Source organism: Uranotaenia lowii, chromosome 2, assembly GCF_029784155.1.
Source record: "Uranotaenia lowii strain MFRU-FL chromosome 2, ASM2978415v1, whole genome shotgun sequence".
Classification (NCBI taxonomy): Eukaryota; Metazoa; Arthropoda; class Insecta; order Diptera; family Culicidae; genus Uranotaenia; species Uranotaenia lowii.
In genome coordinates, this window is record NC_073692.1 from 421,192,085 (window position 1) to 421,210,894 (window position 18,810).

An 18,810-nucleotide genomic window follows, 5' to 3' on the forward strand; every position below is an offset into this window, starting at 1 on the left:
GACAAAAATGACAAAAATGACAAAAATGACAAAAATGACAAAAATGACAAAAATGACAAAAATGACAAAAATGACAAAAATGACAAAAATGACAAAAATGACAAAAATGACAAAAATGACAAAAATGACAAAAATGACAAAAATGACAAAAATGACAAAAATGACAAAAATGACAAAAATGACAAAAATGACAAAAATGACAAAAATGACAAAAATGACAAAAATGACAAAAATGACAAAAATGACAAAAATGACAAAAATGACAAAAATGACAAAAATGACAAAAATGACAAAAATGACAAAAATGACAAAAATGACAAAAATGACAAAAATGACAAAAATGACAAAAATGACAAAAATGACAAAAATGACAAAAATGACAAAAATGACAAAAATGACAAAAATGACAAAAATGACAAAAATGACAAAAATGACAAAAATGACAAAAATGACAAAAATGACAAAAATGACAAAAATGACAAAAATGACAAAAATGACAAAAATGACAAAAATGACAAAAATGACAAAAATGACAAAAATGACAAAAATGACAAAAATGACAAAAATGACAAAAATGACAAAAATGACAAAAATGACAAAAATGACAAAAATGACAAAAATGACAAAAATGACAAAAATGACAAAAATGACAAAAATGACAAAAATGACAAAAATGACAAAAATGACAAAAATGACAAAAATGACAAAAATGACAAAAATGACAAAAATGACAAAAATGACAAAAATGACAAAAATGACAAAAATGACAAAAATGACAAAAATGACAAAAATGACAAAAATGACAAAAATGACAAAAATGACAAAAATGACAAAAATGACAAAAATGACAAAAATGACAAAAATGACAAAAATGACAAAAATGACAAAAATGACAAAAATGACAAAAATGACAAAAATGACAAAAATGACAAAAATGACAAAAATGACAAAAATGACAAAAATGACAAAAATGACAAAAATGACAAAAATGACAAAAATGACAAAAATGACAAAAATGACAAAAATGACAAAAATGACAAAAATGACAAAAATGACAAAAATGACAAAAATGACAAAAATGACAAAAATGACAAAAATGACAAAAATGACAAAAATGACAAAAATGACAAAAATGACAAAAATGACAAAAATGACAAAAATGACAAAAATGACAAAAATGACAAAAATGACAAAAATGACAAAAATGACAAAAATGACAAAAATGACAAAAATGACAAAAATGACAAAAATGACAAAAATGACAAAAATGACAAAAATGACAAAAATGACAAAAATGACAAAAATGACAAAAATGACAAAAATGACAAAAATGACAAAAATGACAAAAATGACAAAAATGACAAAAATGACAAAAATGACAAAAATGACAAAAATGACAAAAATGACAAAAATGACAAAAATGACAAAAATGACAAAAATGACAAAAATGACAAAAATGACAAAAATGACAAAAATGACAAAAATGACAAAAATGACAAAAATGACAAAAATGACAAAAATGACAAAAATGACAAAAATGACAAAAATGACAAAAATGACAAAAATGACAAAAATGACAAAAATGACAAAAATGACAAAAATGACAAAAATGACAAAAATGACAAAAATGACAAAAATGACAAAAATGACAAAAATGACAAAAATGACAAAAATGACAAAAATGACAAAAATGACAAAAATGACAAAAATGACAAAAATGACAAAAATGACAAAAATGACAAAAATGACAAAAATGACAAAAATGACAAAAATGACAAAAATGACAAAAATGACAAAAATGACAAAAATGACAAAAATGACAAAAATGACAAAAATGACAAAAATGACAAAAATGACAAAAATGACAAAAATGACAAAAATGACAAAAATGACAAAAATGACAAAAATGACAAAAATGACAAAAATGACAAAAATGACAAAAATGACAAAAATGACAAAAATGACAAAAATGACAAAAATGACAAAAATGACAAAAATGACAAAAATGACAAAAATGACAAAAATGACAAAAATGACAAAAATGACAAAAATGACAAAAATGACAAAAATGACAAAAATGACAAAAATGACAAAAATGACAAAAATGACAAAAATGACAAAAATGACAAAAATGACAAAAATGACAAAAATGACAAAAATGACAAAAATGACAAAAATGACAAAAATGACAAAAATGACAAAAATGACAAAAATGACAAAAATGACAAAAATGACAAAAATGACAAAAATGACAAAAATGACAAAAATGACAAAAATGACAAAAATGACAAAAATGACAAAAATGACAAAAATGACAAAAATGACAAAAATGACAAAAATGACAAAAATGACAAAAATGACAAAAATGACAAAAATGACAAAAATGACAAAAATGACAAAAATGACAAAAATGACAAAAATGACAAAAATGACAAAAATGACAAAAATGACAAAAATGACAAAAATGACAAAAATGACAAAAATGACAAAAATGACAAAAATGACAAAAATGACAAAAATGACAAAAATGACAAAAATGACAAAAATGACAAAAATGACAAAAATGACAAAAATGACAAAAATGACAAAAATGACAAAAATGACAAAAATGACAAAAATGACAAAAATGACAAAAATGACAAAAATGACAAAAATGACAAAAATGACAAAAATGACAAAAATGACAAAAATGACAAAAATGACAAAAATGACAAAAATGACAAAAACGACAAATATGACAAAAATTACAAAAAAAGACAAATCTAACAAAATTCCAAAAGTTACAAAAATACCAGCAATGACAAAATTGACACATATGATAGAAATGACAAAAATGGTCATAAAGACAAAAATGAAAAAAATGACGAAAAAAACAAAAATGACATAAATGACAAAAATGACGATAAACAGCGTGAGTGTGATTTGACCCAATTATGTGTTCGTGTTCATGTTCATGTTCTTAACTTCAGAGGTCAATCCGGAGAAACGTTTAATTATTCTAAATTATGGTTGGCATATTTTTTAAATATTTTTCTTAAATTTTATTTTGAAGTGACTATATGCTGTACCATCAGAAAGATATAATTGAGGTTTAACTTTTTTCCAAAAATTTCCTAGAAATGGGATCGTTCAGGATATTCCAGTATCCAGTTATTTAAAAATAACCAATTAGTTGCAAATAAAGATATTTACTCATTTTTAAACGGATTTGTTTCAACGTTAGAACTTAACTACAGGATTAACACACGACGTTTTGCAGGACACGAAACTCAACGTTTTTACAAACGGAAAAATATGAAAATTATGTAAGAAGGGCTACAATCCAGTGTCAAGTGCATTAAATCGTTTTTTTTTTTAATGATAAAAATGACAAAAAAATATCCAATGCATGGTAATCAATGCCTCGCAGTACTTTGCATTAGCAATGGTATATTAGAAACGATAAAAGAAAATTAATTATTCAAACGAAGTGATGTTTTACAAGAATTTACCAGTCTAGTGAATAATTTACAGAACATCGATAGCACGAATCTTTGCATGTTCAGAAAGATAGTCGATACTAACTTAAAAATCTTACATTCGGAAACTGAAAGCAGTCTATAATGGAGTTTATGAGGAAACATCTAAGCAAGAGTAAACCTGCTAGTAAAAACATTTACTGGGTTCCAGCACCTAGGAAACCTATCAATGACCGCACAAAAAGAGCCCTACGATCGAAGTTCAAAATGAAAAAGTGGTTCCAGAATCATCCGGAGCTCAAAATATTGGTTCGAGAGTACACCAGCCAAAGTACGATTCACGGAGTACGTTATCTTGGATTGCTAAGTTCCGTTTTGGAGCGAATATGGTGGACCATCGTTGTTGGATTGGCATTTTGCTGCTGTGCGGTACTTCTGCGTGACGTCTACGAAAAGTGGCGTCGTAGTCCTGTTATTATGGCGTTTAGTGAAATACCGATGCCAATCTGGGAGATACCCTTTCCAGCGATCACTATTTGTCCGGAAGCGAAAATCAGGGCAGATCTTTTCAACTTTACTGAAGCTTTCGATCATTTTGCTAGGCTTTCAGTGGATCAAACGAAGGAATTGGAACGGTATAAAAATTGTTGGATTTTGTTCAGTTAAGACAATTTCATTTGATTTCTTTTCTAGTGACAAAGATCTTCTGGGCATCCTTCATATTTGTGATGAGCTTTTCCACATTATGCCAGAACTACGTGAAAAGTACGAACAACTGAATAAATCCATAGATTTTATGGAAACCATGGAGCGTTTGCTACTCCAAAAGAATACATCTTTACTCTCCTGTGAAATGAATAAAGATGACTGTTATGATAGCTTTAGCAAGTCAATAACGGATCAAGGAATTTGCTATACATACAACGGATTATCACAAAAAGACATGTTCAAAGACAAAGTTTTGCATGACGAATATCAGTATCTCACAGAGACGAAACGAATCAGAAATTGGAGCTTGCAGAACGGATACATTTCAGCTTCATCGTCAGACGTTTATCCTATCAGACCGGATACAGCTGGCTATGGATCTGGTCTAAAAATTCGATTGACAGTATTGACCTCAGATCTTGATCACATTTGTCGTGAAAAACAAGGTTTTAGAGTTATTTTGCACCCGCCATACGATTTTCCTCGGACGTCAAACAATTTTGTTTACATCAGCGTCAATGAAAACGTTGTCATTGGTATACAGCCGCAAGTTGTGTACACTGAATCAGCTCTGGAAACATACACCCTGGACCAAAAGTTTTGCTACCTCGACAGTGAACGAGACCTGATGTTCTTCCGTAACTATTCGCAAAGTAACTGTGAGCTGGAATGTCTCACAAATTTCACTTTGAAGTTGTGTGGATGCGTGCATTTTTCGATGCCAAGACAATCTGGAACACGAGTTTGTCAACTGGTCGATCTTTTGTGTGTTCTGAGAGCAGAAAAATTAATCCAGGAAGAGTCACTCAACCGTCTTTCTAATCAACTGGATGGGATTGAAACTCCATGTGACTGTCTCCCAGGTTGCATTTCGGCACTAAGCGATTCGGAAGTCACGAGAACCTCGTTGAAATTTCATGAGTCGTTGATAGTACGTTACAAACCATTTAATCCTGCCGTAGAACATTTTGATTTGTAAGTTTAAAGTTTCCCAATGTAGTTTTAGCAATTCAAACGTACCACAACTCTTACAGATTGCAGTTTGCCTATATCGGAATCTACTTTAAGGAAGATCAGTGCATAATTACAATGAGGAATGAAATGTTCTCTTGGATGGATGCAATAACCAGCTGTGGAGGAATATTGAGCCTCTGTATGGGAGCAAGTATGTTCAGCATTGTAGAAATTCTGTACTATTGTACTATCAGATCGTTCCTGACTTTTCGAAAGTCGATTGTCAGTGTGCGACCAATCGAATATTTACATAGAGCAGAAAAACGAGTTTTGAAGTTTTGAATAAACATATCTAGAGTTTGTTTTTATTACGTCATATGAACCAATAGAAACAAAATTGAGTTATTGCCTGCAAACTATCGATAAACAAACATGTTTTCTATGTGAGTAACAAATTTAAAAAATAAATCTAAATTTAGAACGTATAATGACCTTTTTATTTCCAAGTGCATTATGGTTTTTGCGACGTTTTGCATCGCACTGGATTGGCGGGAAAAACCTACCTACCTATCTAAGGGTCCGGCGCCGATTGACCGAAGCATAGGACTGAGATAAAAGATATCCACTGCTGGCGATCCGGAGCCAGCATCTTCACTTGCTGCCAAGGTTCTCGTCAACTGTGCGGATTTCAGCGGCTAGACCACGCCGCCACGAGCTTCTGGGCCTGCCTCTTCTTCAATGCCCATCTGGATTCCAGACAAGCGCCTCTCTGCAAATCTCGTTTTCATCTCTTCGCAGCGTATGCCCAATCCACTCGATCCTGTTCAGGATCACTTTGCAGAGTACTTTGAGGATTGTACAGATCAACGTTATGCCTCGCCAGTTACCGCACTCTGTCAGGTCTCCTCTCTCCGGGACCTTTACAAGGATACCCTGCACCCAGTCGGCTGGGAATGTTGCAGTATCCCAGATGTCAGCGAAATGACGGTTTTTACATCTCAGCAGAAATGCAATCGATTCCATGCCCTTTATTGGATTTCATGCTTTTGATTGCCGCTTCTATTTCAGCCAGTGAGAGCACTTCCGAGTTTACGTCATTAATGCGACTTACAGTTGGCGCTTTGAGCTGCGGATTCTGGCCATCGCTTTTTATGACTCGGAAGAGTTGTTTAAAATGGTCAGTCCAACGCTTGAGCTGATCTGTTCGATCTGTCAACAGCCGACCTGCTCTGTCTTTTAGCGGCATTCTTGCATCAATTCTTGCACCACTAAGGCGGCTAGAAATGTCATAAAGTAATCGGATATCTCCAATGGCGGCGGCTCTTTCTCCCTCTTCGGCTAGGGAGATTGTCCAGGCTTTCTTGTCTCGTCTACAAGCTCGTTTAACTGCCTTTTCCAGCTCCGCATATCGTAAGCGGGCGGCTGACCTGGTACATGCCTGCTCAATTCCGACTTTCGCATTTCTCCGATCATCGATCATCCTCTAGGTTCGATCAGACATCCATTCACTTCTTCTTCCACAGACTTTCCCGAGAGTAACATGGCTCGTCGTGATATAGGCATTCTTGATTCTACTCCACTGTTCTTCAACTGTTCCGTCTGTCGGCAGCTCCGAGGCTCGGGATTCAAGCTGTTCAACTTATGCCCTTTTCACCTCTAGATTCTTTAACCAGCAAACGTCGTATCGACATCTGACTTTCTCCTCTCGCCGCTGGACACGCGTGACTCTCAGTCGTATCTCATAATGGTCAGATGCAATGTCTGCGCTTCGTTTGTTGCGGACATCAAGAAGGCTCCTTCTGCATTTTCGGCTGATGTAGATGTGGTCAATTTGATTTTTCTGTTCGGCCATCTCGGGATACCCAAGTGACCTTATGATGGTGGAAGATCACCATGTTGTTGTTGCCACAAAACTCTACAAGCAGCTCTCCATTTTTGCTCATCTTTCCTAGACCATGGCACCCCATGATGCACTCGAAGTCCTGATTAGTTATCGGAGCCAATCTTAGCGTTGAAGTCGCCTAAGTGGATGTCACCCTTCGGAATTTTTTCAACCACGTTCAATTGACAGTAAAACTGCTCTTTCTCCTGCAAATCGGCAACGTCAGTTGCCAGTACTGGACCACTGCGCACTTTAAGGCTTCTAACCCGTGTTCTGAATCTGGCTACGATTATTCTTTCCTTGTCGGTTACCATCTTAGGGCAAAATGGGCCTGTGGGAAACCATCTCCTCGTTCCCGAGTAACATGCTCTCCTCATATGCCAAAGTAAAGCAGTACTTGCTCGGGTTGTGTTATGTGTTCTTTAGTGTTAGGCCAACGGACTTCGCTCAGTCCCAGAATCTCTAGCTTGGGGCGGCTAGCTTCTCTAGCAAGTTGAGCCAGCTTACCCCGCCTAGAACTTCAGGCAGCAGTGGAGGGTGTACGAATACAGAAAAATATAATGGACACGCATAGACTGACAATCGAAAGCACGACATTTTGGAGTGATTCACGAACGGTTTTGTCCTGGATTCGCTCAGACTCTCGACGTTACCGGCAATATGTCGCCTGCAGAGTTGGGGAGATTTTGTCTAACACGAATGCTGAGGATTGGCGGTGGATACCGACAAGAGAGAATGTAGCCGACGACGCCACGAAGTGGGGCCGTGGATTCGACTTCACTCCGAGTTCTCGGTGGTTTCAAGGACCATCCTTTTTGTATCACGAAGAAGGAGATTGGCCTGCATAGTCCGTGACTGAGGTCGAAACTGAAGAGGAATTGGAAGAGTGTTTAGTGCATGAAGAGGTCCAGAAACAACAAATGGTCGATTGGAAAAGCTTCTCGAAATGAAAAAGATTGTGGCACACCATGGCCTTCGTACGCAGGTCCCGGCAACGATACATGATTTGTCTATGTATCGTGTGACCATCATCTTTTAACTAAGTGTTGGTGAATCTCGTTTTTAAGCTATTTTTCCTCAGATTTAAGCTTTTTTTGCCTTGAGAGCATAGGAGATGAAAGCTCAAATCTGAAGAAAAAAGCTTAAATCTGTCAAAAAAGGGGAAATCTGAGGGGAAATCTGAGAGATGTGCTCCATACGGTTTGTATAGCATTGCCGGGAAGTGTTCGTACGTCGGTTCTGCTTCAATTTTCGCTGCAAGATGAAGAGCCTACCTGATGAGCTCCAGGGGCCGCTGACGAAGGAGGAACTAGTGAAGGCTGAACTGACAGTCCTTCGTTGGGTTCAGAAGGAGTACTATCCGGTGGAATACCGCTGGCTCAAGGAGGCAACACAGAGTAAGATACGAAAATACGATAGTAACAGTCCGTTGGCCAAGTTGTCCCCGTGTTTGGACCAAAATGATATCATACGGCTAGAAAGCCGAATTGTCGCGTCTTTTGACGCCCGATATCCGATAGTCCTACCTAAACAACACCGAGTGATCCAACTCATAGTAGAGGACTATCATGATAAATTTCTCCTTGCAAACAAAGAAATTGTCGTTAACGAGCTACGACAACGATTTCACATCGGAAATCTTCGGAAGCTGGTGAAAAAAATTTCGAAAGAATGCCTTTGGTACATAGTTCTGAAACCACAGATCGCAATGCCTCGAATGGCACCTCTACCAAAAGCAAGACTTCAAGCTTTTGTACGGCCCTTTTCCTTTGTAGGGTTGGATTACTTTGGTCCAATGAATGTGCGAATTGGAAGAAGCGTTTCAAAAAGATGGGTTACCCTTTTTACATGCCTGACGATCAGGGCAGTATGTTTGGAAGTTTACATTCGCTAAGCACCGAGTCGTGTAAAATGGCGATACGACGTTTCATCAGTCGACATGGCTCACCGCAGGAGATCTACAGCGACAACGGTACAAATTTTGTGGAATCTGCAAATGAGTTTCCGAAAGCGATAGATCACGGTGATATTTCTGAAAGTTTTACCAACAGCTCTACAAAATAGATCTTCAACCCACCAGCCGCTCCTCACATGGGTGGAGCGTGGGAACATGTTAAAAAAAAGCCGTAGCACTTGCTGAACAGTTCATTGCGGTTACCTAGTCATGATTTTGTCCTTCTACGCAAAGCAAAAAATAAAAAATCATCGCATCGCATCGGATAGATCGCTCAAAGGTGATACATATCCAATGTGGTGGAAAGAGAGGTGATGAGAAAGAAACGTTGCAAAAGTAAAAGTAAAGTTTTTTCTTCTTAAACATAGTTACCATGACAGGAGTGACGTCACTATCGACCATTTTCGCGACGCATTTTGCTTAGGATAAATGAAGCTCCCTGACAACGACGCAGGGCTTGTTTATGTTTAATTTTCTTTTTTCTCTCCGACGTGCAATAGTGTACGTTCCTTTGCGCCACCTTAGTAAAAGTGTACCTCATTGATACATATCAGCAATGATCCTAAAAGGTTGAAAGTCATCAAGGAAGGCAATCACCATCAAGACGTTCGTTGCTGATAATCTGCGTCCTTCTTCACCAATGTGATGGAAAGAGAGGTGATGCGCCTTCTTCACCACATCATGTTTTGCGGGAATGTTTCAAATGCAGAAGAGTCGTTGTCATGCATGATTGTTTATATGATTCGGTAGGAGAAGGAAAAATTGACTGCTTCGATTTTTTGGCTCTGAATACAGTAAAGCATGGCTGATCGAAAATGATTGATTTTCGGAACATTGCCTTTATCACCATAGTTCGTGAAGCTGAAGGAGTAGTGAATACCCGACCGATGGCCTTCATTCCGATAGACGACGAAGCAAGCGAAGCTCTGACGCCGAACCACTTTATGAAGCTAAGCTCCGGCGGTATTTCTCAACCATCGAGACCATTAGGAGATGAGCGATTAGCCCACCGGGATAATTGGAATCACTTGAATGTAGCAGTTGATAATTTTTGGAAGAGATGGGTAAAAGAATACCTACCTAGCATTGCACGGCGTACTAAGTGAAACCAGGATACTCCACCGATTGAGGTAGGAGATTTAGTAATGATTGGATTTGAGGTCGGGTGATTCGTGTGGCGGATTCCAAAGATGGGCGACGTCGGAGGGCTTCCGTGCAGACGGACAGGGGCATCTAACAAAGCCCAGTATCCAAGATTGCACGCCTAGATATAGATCCCGGTAAGGAAAGATTCTCGAAGAGCTTCTCTGACCTTTCTTACGGTCGGAGGGATGTTGCGGACTCCATGAACGGTCTTTAGACGACCTTCCTAAAAAGAATATTTTCTACCGCACTGGCGGTGATGACAGTTTGCTACGTGATGAATTGACAGATATCACTTAACACCGAATGGTTGGGAGGTCAGCCACGCGGGTTATTTCGATTTATCTTTTTTACGAACCGGTTTTTTTTTTAGTTGATCACTCAGGTGGTAAATCTTTTTACGGATTGCATTCCAAGGCACGGCGAGCGACTGAGTCCCCCCAGTATGCTACTCTGGGTCCATGGGTGCAATTGGACGACTCATGATACTAAGTACTCCTACGCCATAAAGTCCACCTGGGGCCGCAGACCTGGTTCCCACCTCGAACTGTTTAGTACACTATGCTTCAATAGTGGGAGGTTTATTCGCGCTAATGCGCTCCAAGGCAATACTCATTAACGAGACCACTTTAAGCAAAACCTCTCCTCCTTACGACTCGACGCCTGAACTCTCCTCTAACGACTTGAGAACCGACATCTCCTCGAAGTGACTCGAGATTCCCACACAAACCTCTCCTCTTCGCGACTTGAGGTCTCCTCTAACGACTCGAGATCCGACCCCTCCTCGCATCGACTCGAGGCTACCTCTCCTCTGCACGGTTCAAGGCCCGATCTCTCCTCTAACGACTTGAAATCTGACCTCTCCTCGCAATGACTCGAGGTGAACACATGTACCCCTCCTCTTGTCGATAAGGGGCCTGATCCCTCCTCTTACGACTCGAAACCCGACCCCTTATCATTAAGACTCGGGGTTGACCACACAAACCTCTCCACCTGAAGGTTTGAAGTCTGACCTCTCCTCTAACGACTCAAGGCCCGACCTCTTATCTTCAGGGTTCGAGGTTTGCCACCTTGCCCGTCGTGTGCCTGATCGAGAGCAGCTTATCCTAGACTCGCGCCTGTCACGGCATACGCGCGGGACTTAACGCAACGACTCGGATGATTCCCGACGAAGACGTCATCCTACTCCGACTCGAATGGCTCACCCGGCGTCGAGAGCCACTCTACCCGTGGGTATTCCCCGAACGTGGAATAACCCTTTCCCAATGATTTCCACTGCGTTGAAGGTCAAGTCTTATCCCCGCAGCTTCTGTCGTTGAGAACCGCCCTACTCAGATACTCCCCGAAGGTGGAGCATCCTACGCACGAACGCGGCGCACCCACGGCATCCGCTACGCAGAAGGTATTGTTTTATCTTTGTAGCTTCAAACCGTGGGGTCGGACGCACTCTACTCGACATCCCCCCGTCAATGGGGTCAGTCTACTCCAACCGATGTCCGGTCTTCTTTATCCCCTGGCTGGCAACCCTAGGATTTTTGGCCCGCGGATTTTGCTGCCCGTTGTGTGCCAGATCGAGAGCAGCTTGTCCTGGACTCGCGCCTGTCACGGCACACGTACGGGACTTGGAACGCTACGACTCGGATGTTTCCCGACGGTGACGACATCCTACACCGACTCGAGAGGCTCGCCCGGCATCGAGAGCCTCTCTACCCGTGGGTATCCCCCGACAGTGGTTAACCCTCTTACCTCGAGATCCGCTACGAGGAAGGTAAAGTCTTATCCCCGCAGTTTCCCTCTTAGAAAGTGGCTCTACTCGGATACCCCCCGACATTGGGGTATCCAACACACGTTCGCGGCGCACCCCTGACCTCCGCTACGCAGAAGATGTTGCCTTATCTTCGTAGCTTCGATCAAGGGATCGGACGCACACTACTCAGATGCTCCCCGTCGATGGAGTCATCCTACACCGTTCGCGGACTGCCGTTGGTTCCAGCTCCTCTGCAGGGCAGTCATGATCCGGGTGAACCCATCGCTGACCGCATGCCAAGTGTTGGAATCCGCACACATCCTCCGTACGACGTTATCTGCTGCCGTGTCGGGTTCACAGGCGGCAAATATGGAAGAACCCGCAGGTTCATCAGCCGCTGAACGCTGCTAAGTCGCTGCAGGTTACAGCTTCTTCCCAGGGCCTGCCTCCAGGTCGCTGCTCCGTACCGCAAGATCGATGTGGTCACACTTGCCAGGATCCTCCTTTTGCTACTTTGGATGGCCGAGGAGTTCGACATCATCCGTGTGAGTGCGGCCGTGGCCTTTGCCGCTCTCTTGCACACGTAGTCGACATGGCTCGTAAAACTGAGCCTGTCGTCAATCATCACCCCTAGGTACTTGATTGCGCGTTTGGACACGATATTGCACGGTCCAACGGCAATGGTACCTGTTTGGGGTGAGGTAAGGTTGGTGATTAGTACCATCTCGGTTTTGTGGTGGGCTAGACGCAGGCACTTGGAGTGCATCCAGCTTTCCACTGCCTGGATAGCTACCGTGGCCAGTAGCTCAACCTCCGCTGTTGAGGAGCCTCTCACCAAGAGGACTACATCATCCGCAAATCCTACGAGTTCAGCTCCCGATGGGAGGCTCGTTCGCAGGAGTTCGTCGTAAGTGATGTTCCACAGAACCGGGCCGAGTATTGACATCTGTGGAACACCCGCCGAGACCTCTTGTGTTCGCAAACCCTCGCTGGTCATATACTGCAGTTGGCGATTGTGGAAGTAACTTTCCACAAGCCTATACAGATATGCCGGGATCCTCATTTGGATGAGCGACGACGCAATCGCTGTCCAACTGACACTGTTGAAGGCGTTCTTAACATCCAGAGTGACCACCGCGCAAAAGCGGAGCCCTCTCCTCTTGGTTAGCCTGGCTCTGTCCGCTACCGAGCGGATGGCATCTACAGTGCTGCGACCTCGGCGGAAACCAAACTGTTTCCCCGAGAGTCCGCCCTCGCTTTCAGTGTATCTCTGAAGTCAATTCTGAATCATCTTCTCCAGGACCTTACCCGCTGTATCCAGTAGACAGATCGGCCGATACGCCGATGGGTCTCCTGGACGCTTACCCGGCTTTGGCAGAAGGACGAGTTTCTGCCGTTTCCACGTGTCAGGGAACACCCGTTCCGCCACGTATCGTTGCAACGATGTTCGGAACATATCGGGGAACTCCCTGATCGCGACCTTCACCGCGACGTTCGGAATGCCGTCCTCGGTTGGAGAAACTTGGCGATCTCGCGAAGTTCTTCCACCGTTATCCGTTCTTCGGCGCTGGTGTCCCAGTCATACGGGACTGTTGGCCAGCGGGTAACATCGTGCTGTGGGAACAGCTCATTGATGATGGCTCTCAGTTTTCGAACCGGTTAGCAGATTCGAAGGAAGTATACATCACCCAGTAGGTATCAATAAACGTTTATTTACCACTAGTTCTAATCAAACTCCCTTTTCCGCAATTTAGATAACAATATACATCCAGGAGGATTTTAGAGTGTTGGAGGTTAGGGATAAGCAAGGTTAGGATACCAGAAATGTAAGTCCTTAAATTGTAACCAGCTCATAGAACATTATGAACTCATCCATTATAATATAGTTTTTTGCATTACTACCGTCGATCGGAGTTGCTAAAAAAAGGAACCGAAAATACCTTTCCTACCTCAACACCTATCTTGTTGAATTCGAAACACCTGAATCCACCAAATTGTTCATAATTTCAGTTAAATAAGAATTATGGATTAAAACAGTAGTGGAAATTGAAGACAAAACATATCTTCCAATATTCAGAATCAAACAAAAAATTGCAATTAAATCCGACGTTATAATTGTTGTTTAATGTATTTTTTTAAAATGCTGAGCTCATAACCCGTTTTCAATTAAAAGTAGATACAAGTTAACTGTTTCTGTTGCATACATTTTGTTCACAGGCGGCTTTGAAAAAAATTAATAGCGGCTCCAAAAAGACCTTGTTAGCTAAATTCTGGCATTGGTCAGGTCAAACTATCATTTTTCCCTAAAACTTAGGAATATTATTAAATTAAAATTTAAGCAAAATTAATCAATAAATTGTTTCTTTTTCGTGATACGTTATTTAAAGCCATTAAATAAAAGCTCCATCACCCCGAAGCTCGCAGATTTACACACATCTATATTCTTCCGATCAATCTTTACATTTTCCCAGCTCATTTGCTGTAAATCGAAATAAGAGCAAACATCACTGTCATTTTTCTCCTCATCTTGTGTTGGGGAATCATCTCCTTCATCAGGAGCAAACTCGTTTCCTGCTCCAGAATGTATGCAGTACGTAAGTATACGAAGAACCATTTCCTGCCAGCACGAATCTGGGACTAAAAAATCGTTCTTCAGAATTCTGTTCAATTTGTTCGATAGGGAAAAGTTTTCTACGGATGCTGCTGCTGCTTCTGCAATAAGGAACGTGAGCACTGCTGGCTGTTACTCTAGTGTCGAAGGAAGGCAAAAAGAGGATGCAGTTTTCCTTTCTCATTTGGAGTTGAATTTCTACAAGAACCCCTTCCTTCTGCTGCTGTTAGTATATATCAACATTTGCCAACACACAAGCCAATGAGCAGTGTGGCTCGTGCCAATGCTACTATACTGGAATAAAAAGTGCGCTCAAATGAAAAAGTGTATGGAAAAAAATGTTGCAACAATCACAAAATGCCAATCCCGACAAATACCGGCAAAAAGTCGATGCGGAAAAGTAAAACTCACCCCCCTTTTTGCTCTCCTGGATTCGATCCATTTAGGAAGATTTTGTCGTAGGGTAGCAGCACCAAATAGATGGATTATTTCCAATCGAATCCTTCGAAAGGGCGAAGTTTGTCAATAGTTCTGTCCAGTGACCCCAGAGGATGCCGATTTGCTGCCCCGGGTACGAGCCAAGGAACATTGATGAAAGGATTTTTTGTTTACCCTACCAACAGCTACTCTTAGAGAACCCCCAGCCAGCATGCTCCATTGGCGAATATTGTTGTTGTTCTTGTGCTCAATGTTGTTGCAGTTGTTGTTGATGTTGATTCAGTTAGGGGAGCCGAATTGGTGGATGGATGGATGAATGACTGGGGAAAGGAACGGGTTGGAAAATGTTCTTCCGCCTCCCCTTAGCAGTAGCAGCAGGGCAGCAGGACTTGGATCAGTCAGTCAGTCAGTTGTTCCGTATCGTATCCTAGGACGATGGCTGATTACCTTGAACGTAATCGGAGCTAAAAGGTGGTCCAGGGCGAAGGGTGAGTGAGCTTCATTCGTTGGTAAACCGTTCGTTTTGTGTGCAGTAATAGCGAGAAACGGTAAGTAAATCCTGATGGAAGCTTGGATTACTTATCCGGAGCCAGGCAGCGCAACGCAGTGACGTAGAGTGAGTACAATCGAAATCCAACAACGGTGTGAACTGTTTGTTACTTTCGGGAAAACAATATTCCTAACATACATTATTTTTCCTAAAAAATGGAACGGAAACATCAAAACATCTTATGAGAGACCCCTCCTCACCTCCAATTTTTCCGCTGGAATCAGGTAGGGGCTTCAAACAAGCATAGCTAAACAGTTGCTTGTTTAATTATTGAGTTGCAAAAAAAACGTTTGGAAGACCTCCTCTACTCTCCCTTTCTTCCCAATACAAGGGGGAGGGGTCTTAAACCATTAAATAAAGCTTTCTGACATTAAAATACCCTCCCATGTCAAATTTGGTTTCGTTTGCTTGATTAGTTCAAAAGGTGTACAAAAATTGTATGGATGACAACACCCACCAACCTTTTAAACAGTGGCAGGGGATTGCAATCCAAAAAGCATGGAAAGTTTTATAAAAATTTCAACAATACAGTAATTATGTAATGATTAGGAAATTATTATGTAGATAATCTGATGGAATATGCTTAAAAATTGTATAGATTTTGCCATATTTAGTGGTAATTTTATATGGAACTCCCTCTTCCTGTTATTTGAAGCGGTTCTAAAGACTTATGGAATCCATTTCTGACCCCATAGCTTTAATATAACAAGTTCCAAATAAAGTGGCTCATTAGTTTTCGAGTCTATAAGGAACAGATAGTGCATCGATTTTCAATAAAAGTCTCTTGAAAATTATTCAAGATTTTTCAAAATTCCTTAAAAAAAATGCTAAATCATCTTGTAACTTTTCAACGTAGATATATTTAAAATAAAATCAGCCCCCCAACCCCCCTTAACCAATTGCGGAGAGTTTAAATGAAATTAATCATTTCAATTTGTTCAATTTGTCAAAATTCATCATCCATGATGTAAAAATTTGTTTTCAACAAAAATTTGATGGAAAGTGCTTAGAAATGGTATGAGTTGAACCAGACTTCATGTTAATTTTGTATGGGAGCCCCCTCCTTGAAGTCGAAGCGGTTTGAAAGCATCTTCGACCCCCACAACTCTCACGTAACTAATATTACATTGATCGGATCATTAGTTTTCGAATCTATAAGAAACAGACAATCATTAGTTTTTATATATGGGAGAGTGGGGAATCATGGGCCACTTTTTTTCGTTGTTTCATAACTTCTTTATTATAAAAGACTAGCTGATCCCATACGAACTCCGTTTCGCTTTCAACTTGGAATATGTCATGAATAGTTTGTATGAAAGCCAATTGCCAAGCATTTTCCAGATGCACTGCTGAATTCATTGTTAAGTAGTAATTGCAAGAACATCGGTCTGCTACTAAATTTGAAATCAGAAATTCTTTGACCGTGCTAAAAAAACGTCTATAAATTTCGACTCGATCATTGCATAACAACGCAATTATTGCTAAAAAGCTAAACTCCTTTCAGGGGCTCTCATACAATCTTTGATGACTGAAATCGATTGCCCTTCCCTCAAAACTCCAGTGTGCAAATTTCCTAAGCAATCCATTGCATAATAACGTCAATATTGCTAAAAACAGTGAAAATTTAATTTATATGGACGACCCCTTTCGTCGACCCCTGGCAAAGTATTTGACATCAGAAATTGGTTGCTCGTCCCTGAAAACAACCGTGTGCAAATTTTCATCCCAATCCGATGTAAAATAACGACGATATTGCAAAAATATTGAAAGGTTTATATGGACGACCCCCTTTGCTGGCCCCTTACACTGAATTTAATACCTGAAGTCCATTGCTCATCTCTCAAAACTCTCGTGTACCAATTTTCGTCTGAATCCGATGTATAATAACGACAATATCGCATCAACAGTGAATAGTTAATATGGACGACCCCTTTGGCCGACCCCTGATTTTAGTTGGGATAAGTGAAATCAGTTGTTTGTCCCTAATAACTCCTATGTGCAAATTTTCACCCCAATCCGATGTATAAAAACGTCAATATCACTAAGATACTGAAAATTTAATATGGACGACCCCTTCTGCCGGCCCCTTACACGGAATTTGATACCTCAAATCGATTGCACGTCACTCAAAACTATCGTGTACCAATTTTCATATGAATATGATGTATAATAACGTCAATATCTCAAAAACAGTGAACAGTTAATATGGACGACCCCTTTGGCTGACATCTTACACAAAATTTGACACCTGAAATCGATTGCACGTCTTTCAAAACACTCATGTGCAAATTTTTATCGCGATCCGACGAAAAGTAACGTCAATATCGCGAAAACAATATTTGTCTTCTATGGACGACCCCCTTCAGAAGGGGTCATCCGAAAATCTAAAAACATTTTTCATCCTTCCTGGTCCTAATGAGCATCCATGCCAAATTTCAGCTCTCTAGCCCTTAAGACGGCTGAGTCTATAGAGGACAAACAAACAAACAAAAAAACAAACAAACAAACAAACAAACAAACATACAGAAATTGCTTTTTATATATATAGATGAATAGATTCAACTCTGATCTCTCACCATTTGTCGAATGAATAGATTTATAAATATTTAGGTAAAACTTTAGTTTTTTTTAGTTGAAATCATCCACCAGGGACCCATGTTGCATGATTGTCTAAATTGATAATTGATGGTGCTATGGAAGTCAATCAAAGTACAACATGAAGGGTACCCCACATAAAATTGCATCACAGAACCGGTTTTTTTTTATGTCAAACAATAATCTTCAATCCTTTTCTGATTTTTTGGTACTTTGTCGTCTTTTTTTCCTTGCAATTGACATATTTTTGATACTACCTAATTGTCTTCTTCAAAACAACTCAGTAGTTTTCAATAGGTCTTAGTTCCGGTGCATTGGGAGATTTTATGTTCTTGGATAGAAAAGTGACTTCTTCATGTCGTTTCAGTTTATCTTTTGAATAGTGGAAAAAATTTAAAAAAAAATAGGCCAACATGATGCATAAGTCCGCTCTACAGCTGAGTTTGGAACTTTAAGTGACCAAAAAAATTCAAAGCCTGCTGATAAGAGCTTTAAGATCTATTTTTACGATGCTTCAACATCATTATCGGACAATTTTGGATTTATCAAAAATTTTCAATGCCAAAAACTTGAAACATTATAGCAGCTATGAAGACGATTCCAAATTGGTATTATTGATGAAAATTAGTCTAGTAGATTTGAAGATGGACAAAAAATGTAAACTGTATTTTTGTAAATTTTGTTTTAATCCAGCAATTTCTAATTACATGAACTGAATTCTGTGAAAATTGAATTTTTGTGTTTTTCATCATCAACCAGATCGAAGTGTA

At 39.9% G+C, this 18,810-nt stretch overlaps 1 protein-coding gene across 1 annotated transcript; it reads left to right on the forward strand.

The window, feature by feature from the left end:
* The first annotated feature begins 3,725 nt into the window (after window positions 1-3,725).
* Window positions 3,726-5,385, forward strand: LOC129743466 (pickpocket protein 28-like). The gene is made up of 4 exons (XM_055735502.1): window positions 3,726-4,093; window positions 4,152-5,141; window positions 5,201-5,331; window positions 5,375-5,385. Exons 1-4 carry the CDS (start codon window positions 3,726-3,728, stop codon window positions 5,383-5,385), a joined length of 1,500 nt encoding a protein of 499 aa, XP_055591477.1.
* The last annotated feature ends 13,425 nt before the right edge of the window (window positions 5,386-18,810 follow it).

Bases quoted from the DNA above. Each gene is read 5' to 3' on its own strand.
- LOC129743466 (XM_055735502.1), top strand. From the start codon at position 3,726: ATGAAAAAGTGGTTCCAGAATCATCCGGAGCTCAAAATATTGGTTCGA. The intron at 4,094-4,151 runs GTATAAAAATTG...TTTCTTTTCTAG, and splicing joins CAAACGAAGGAATTGGAACG to TGACAAAGATCTTCTGGGCA. The intron at 5,142-5,200 runs GTAAGTTTAAAG...CAACTCTTACAG, and splicing joins GCCGTAGAACATTTTGATTT to ATTGCAGTTTGCCTATATCG.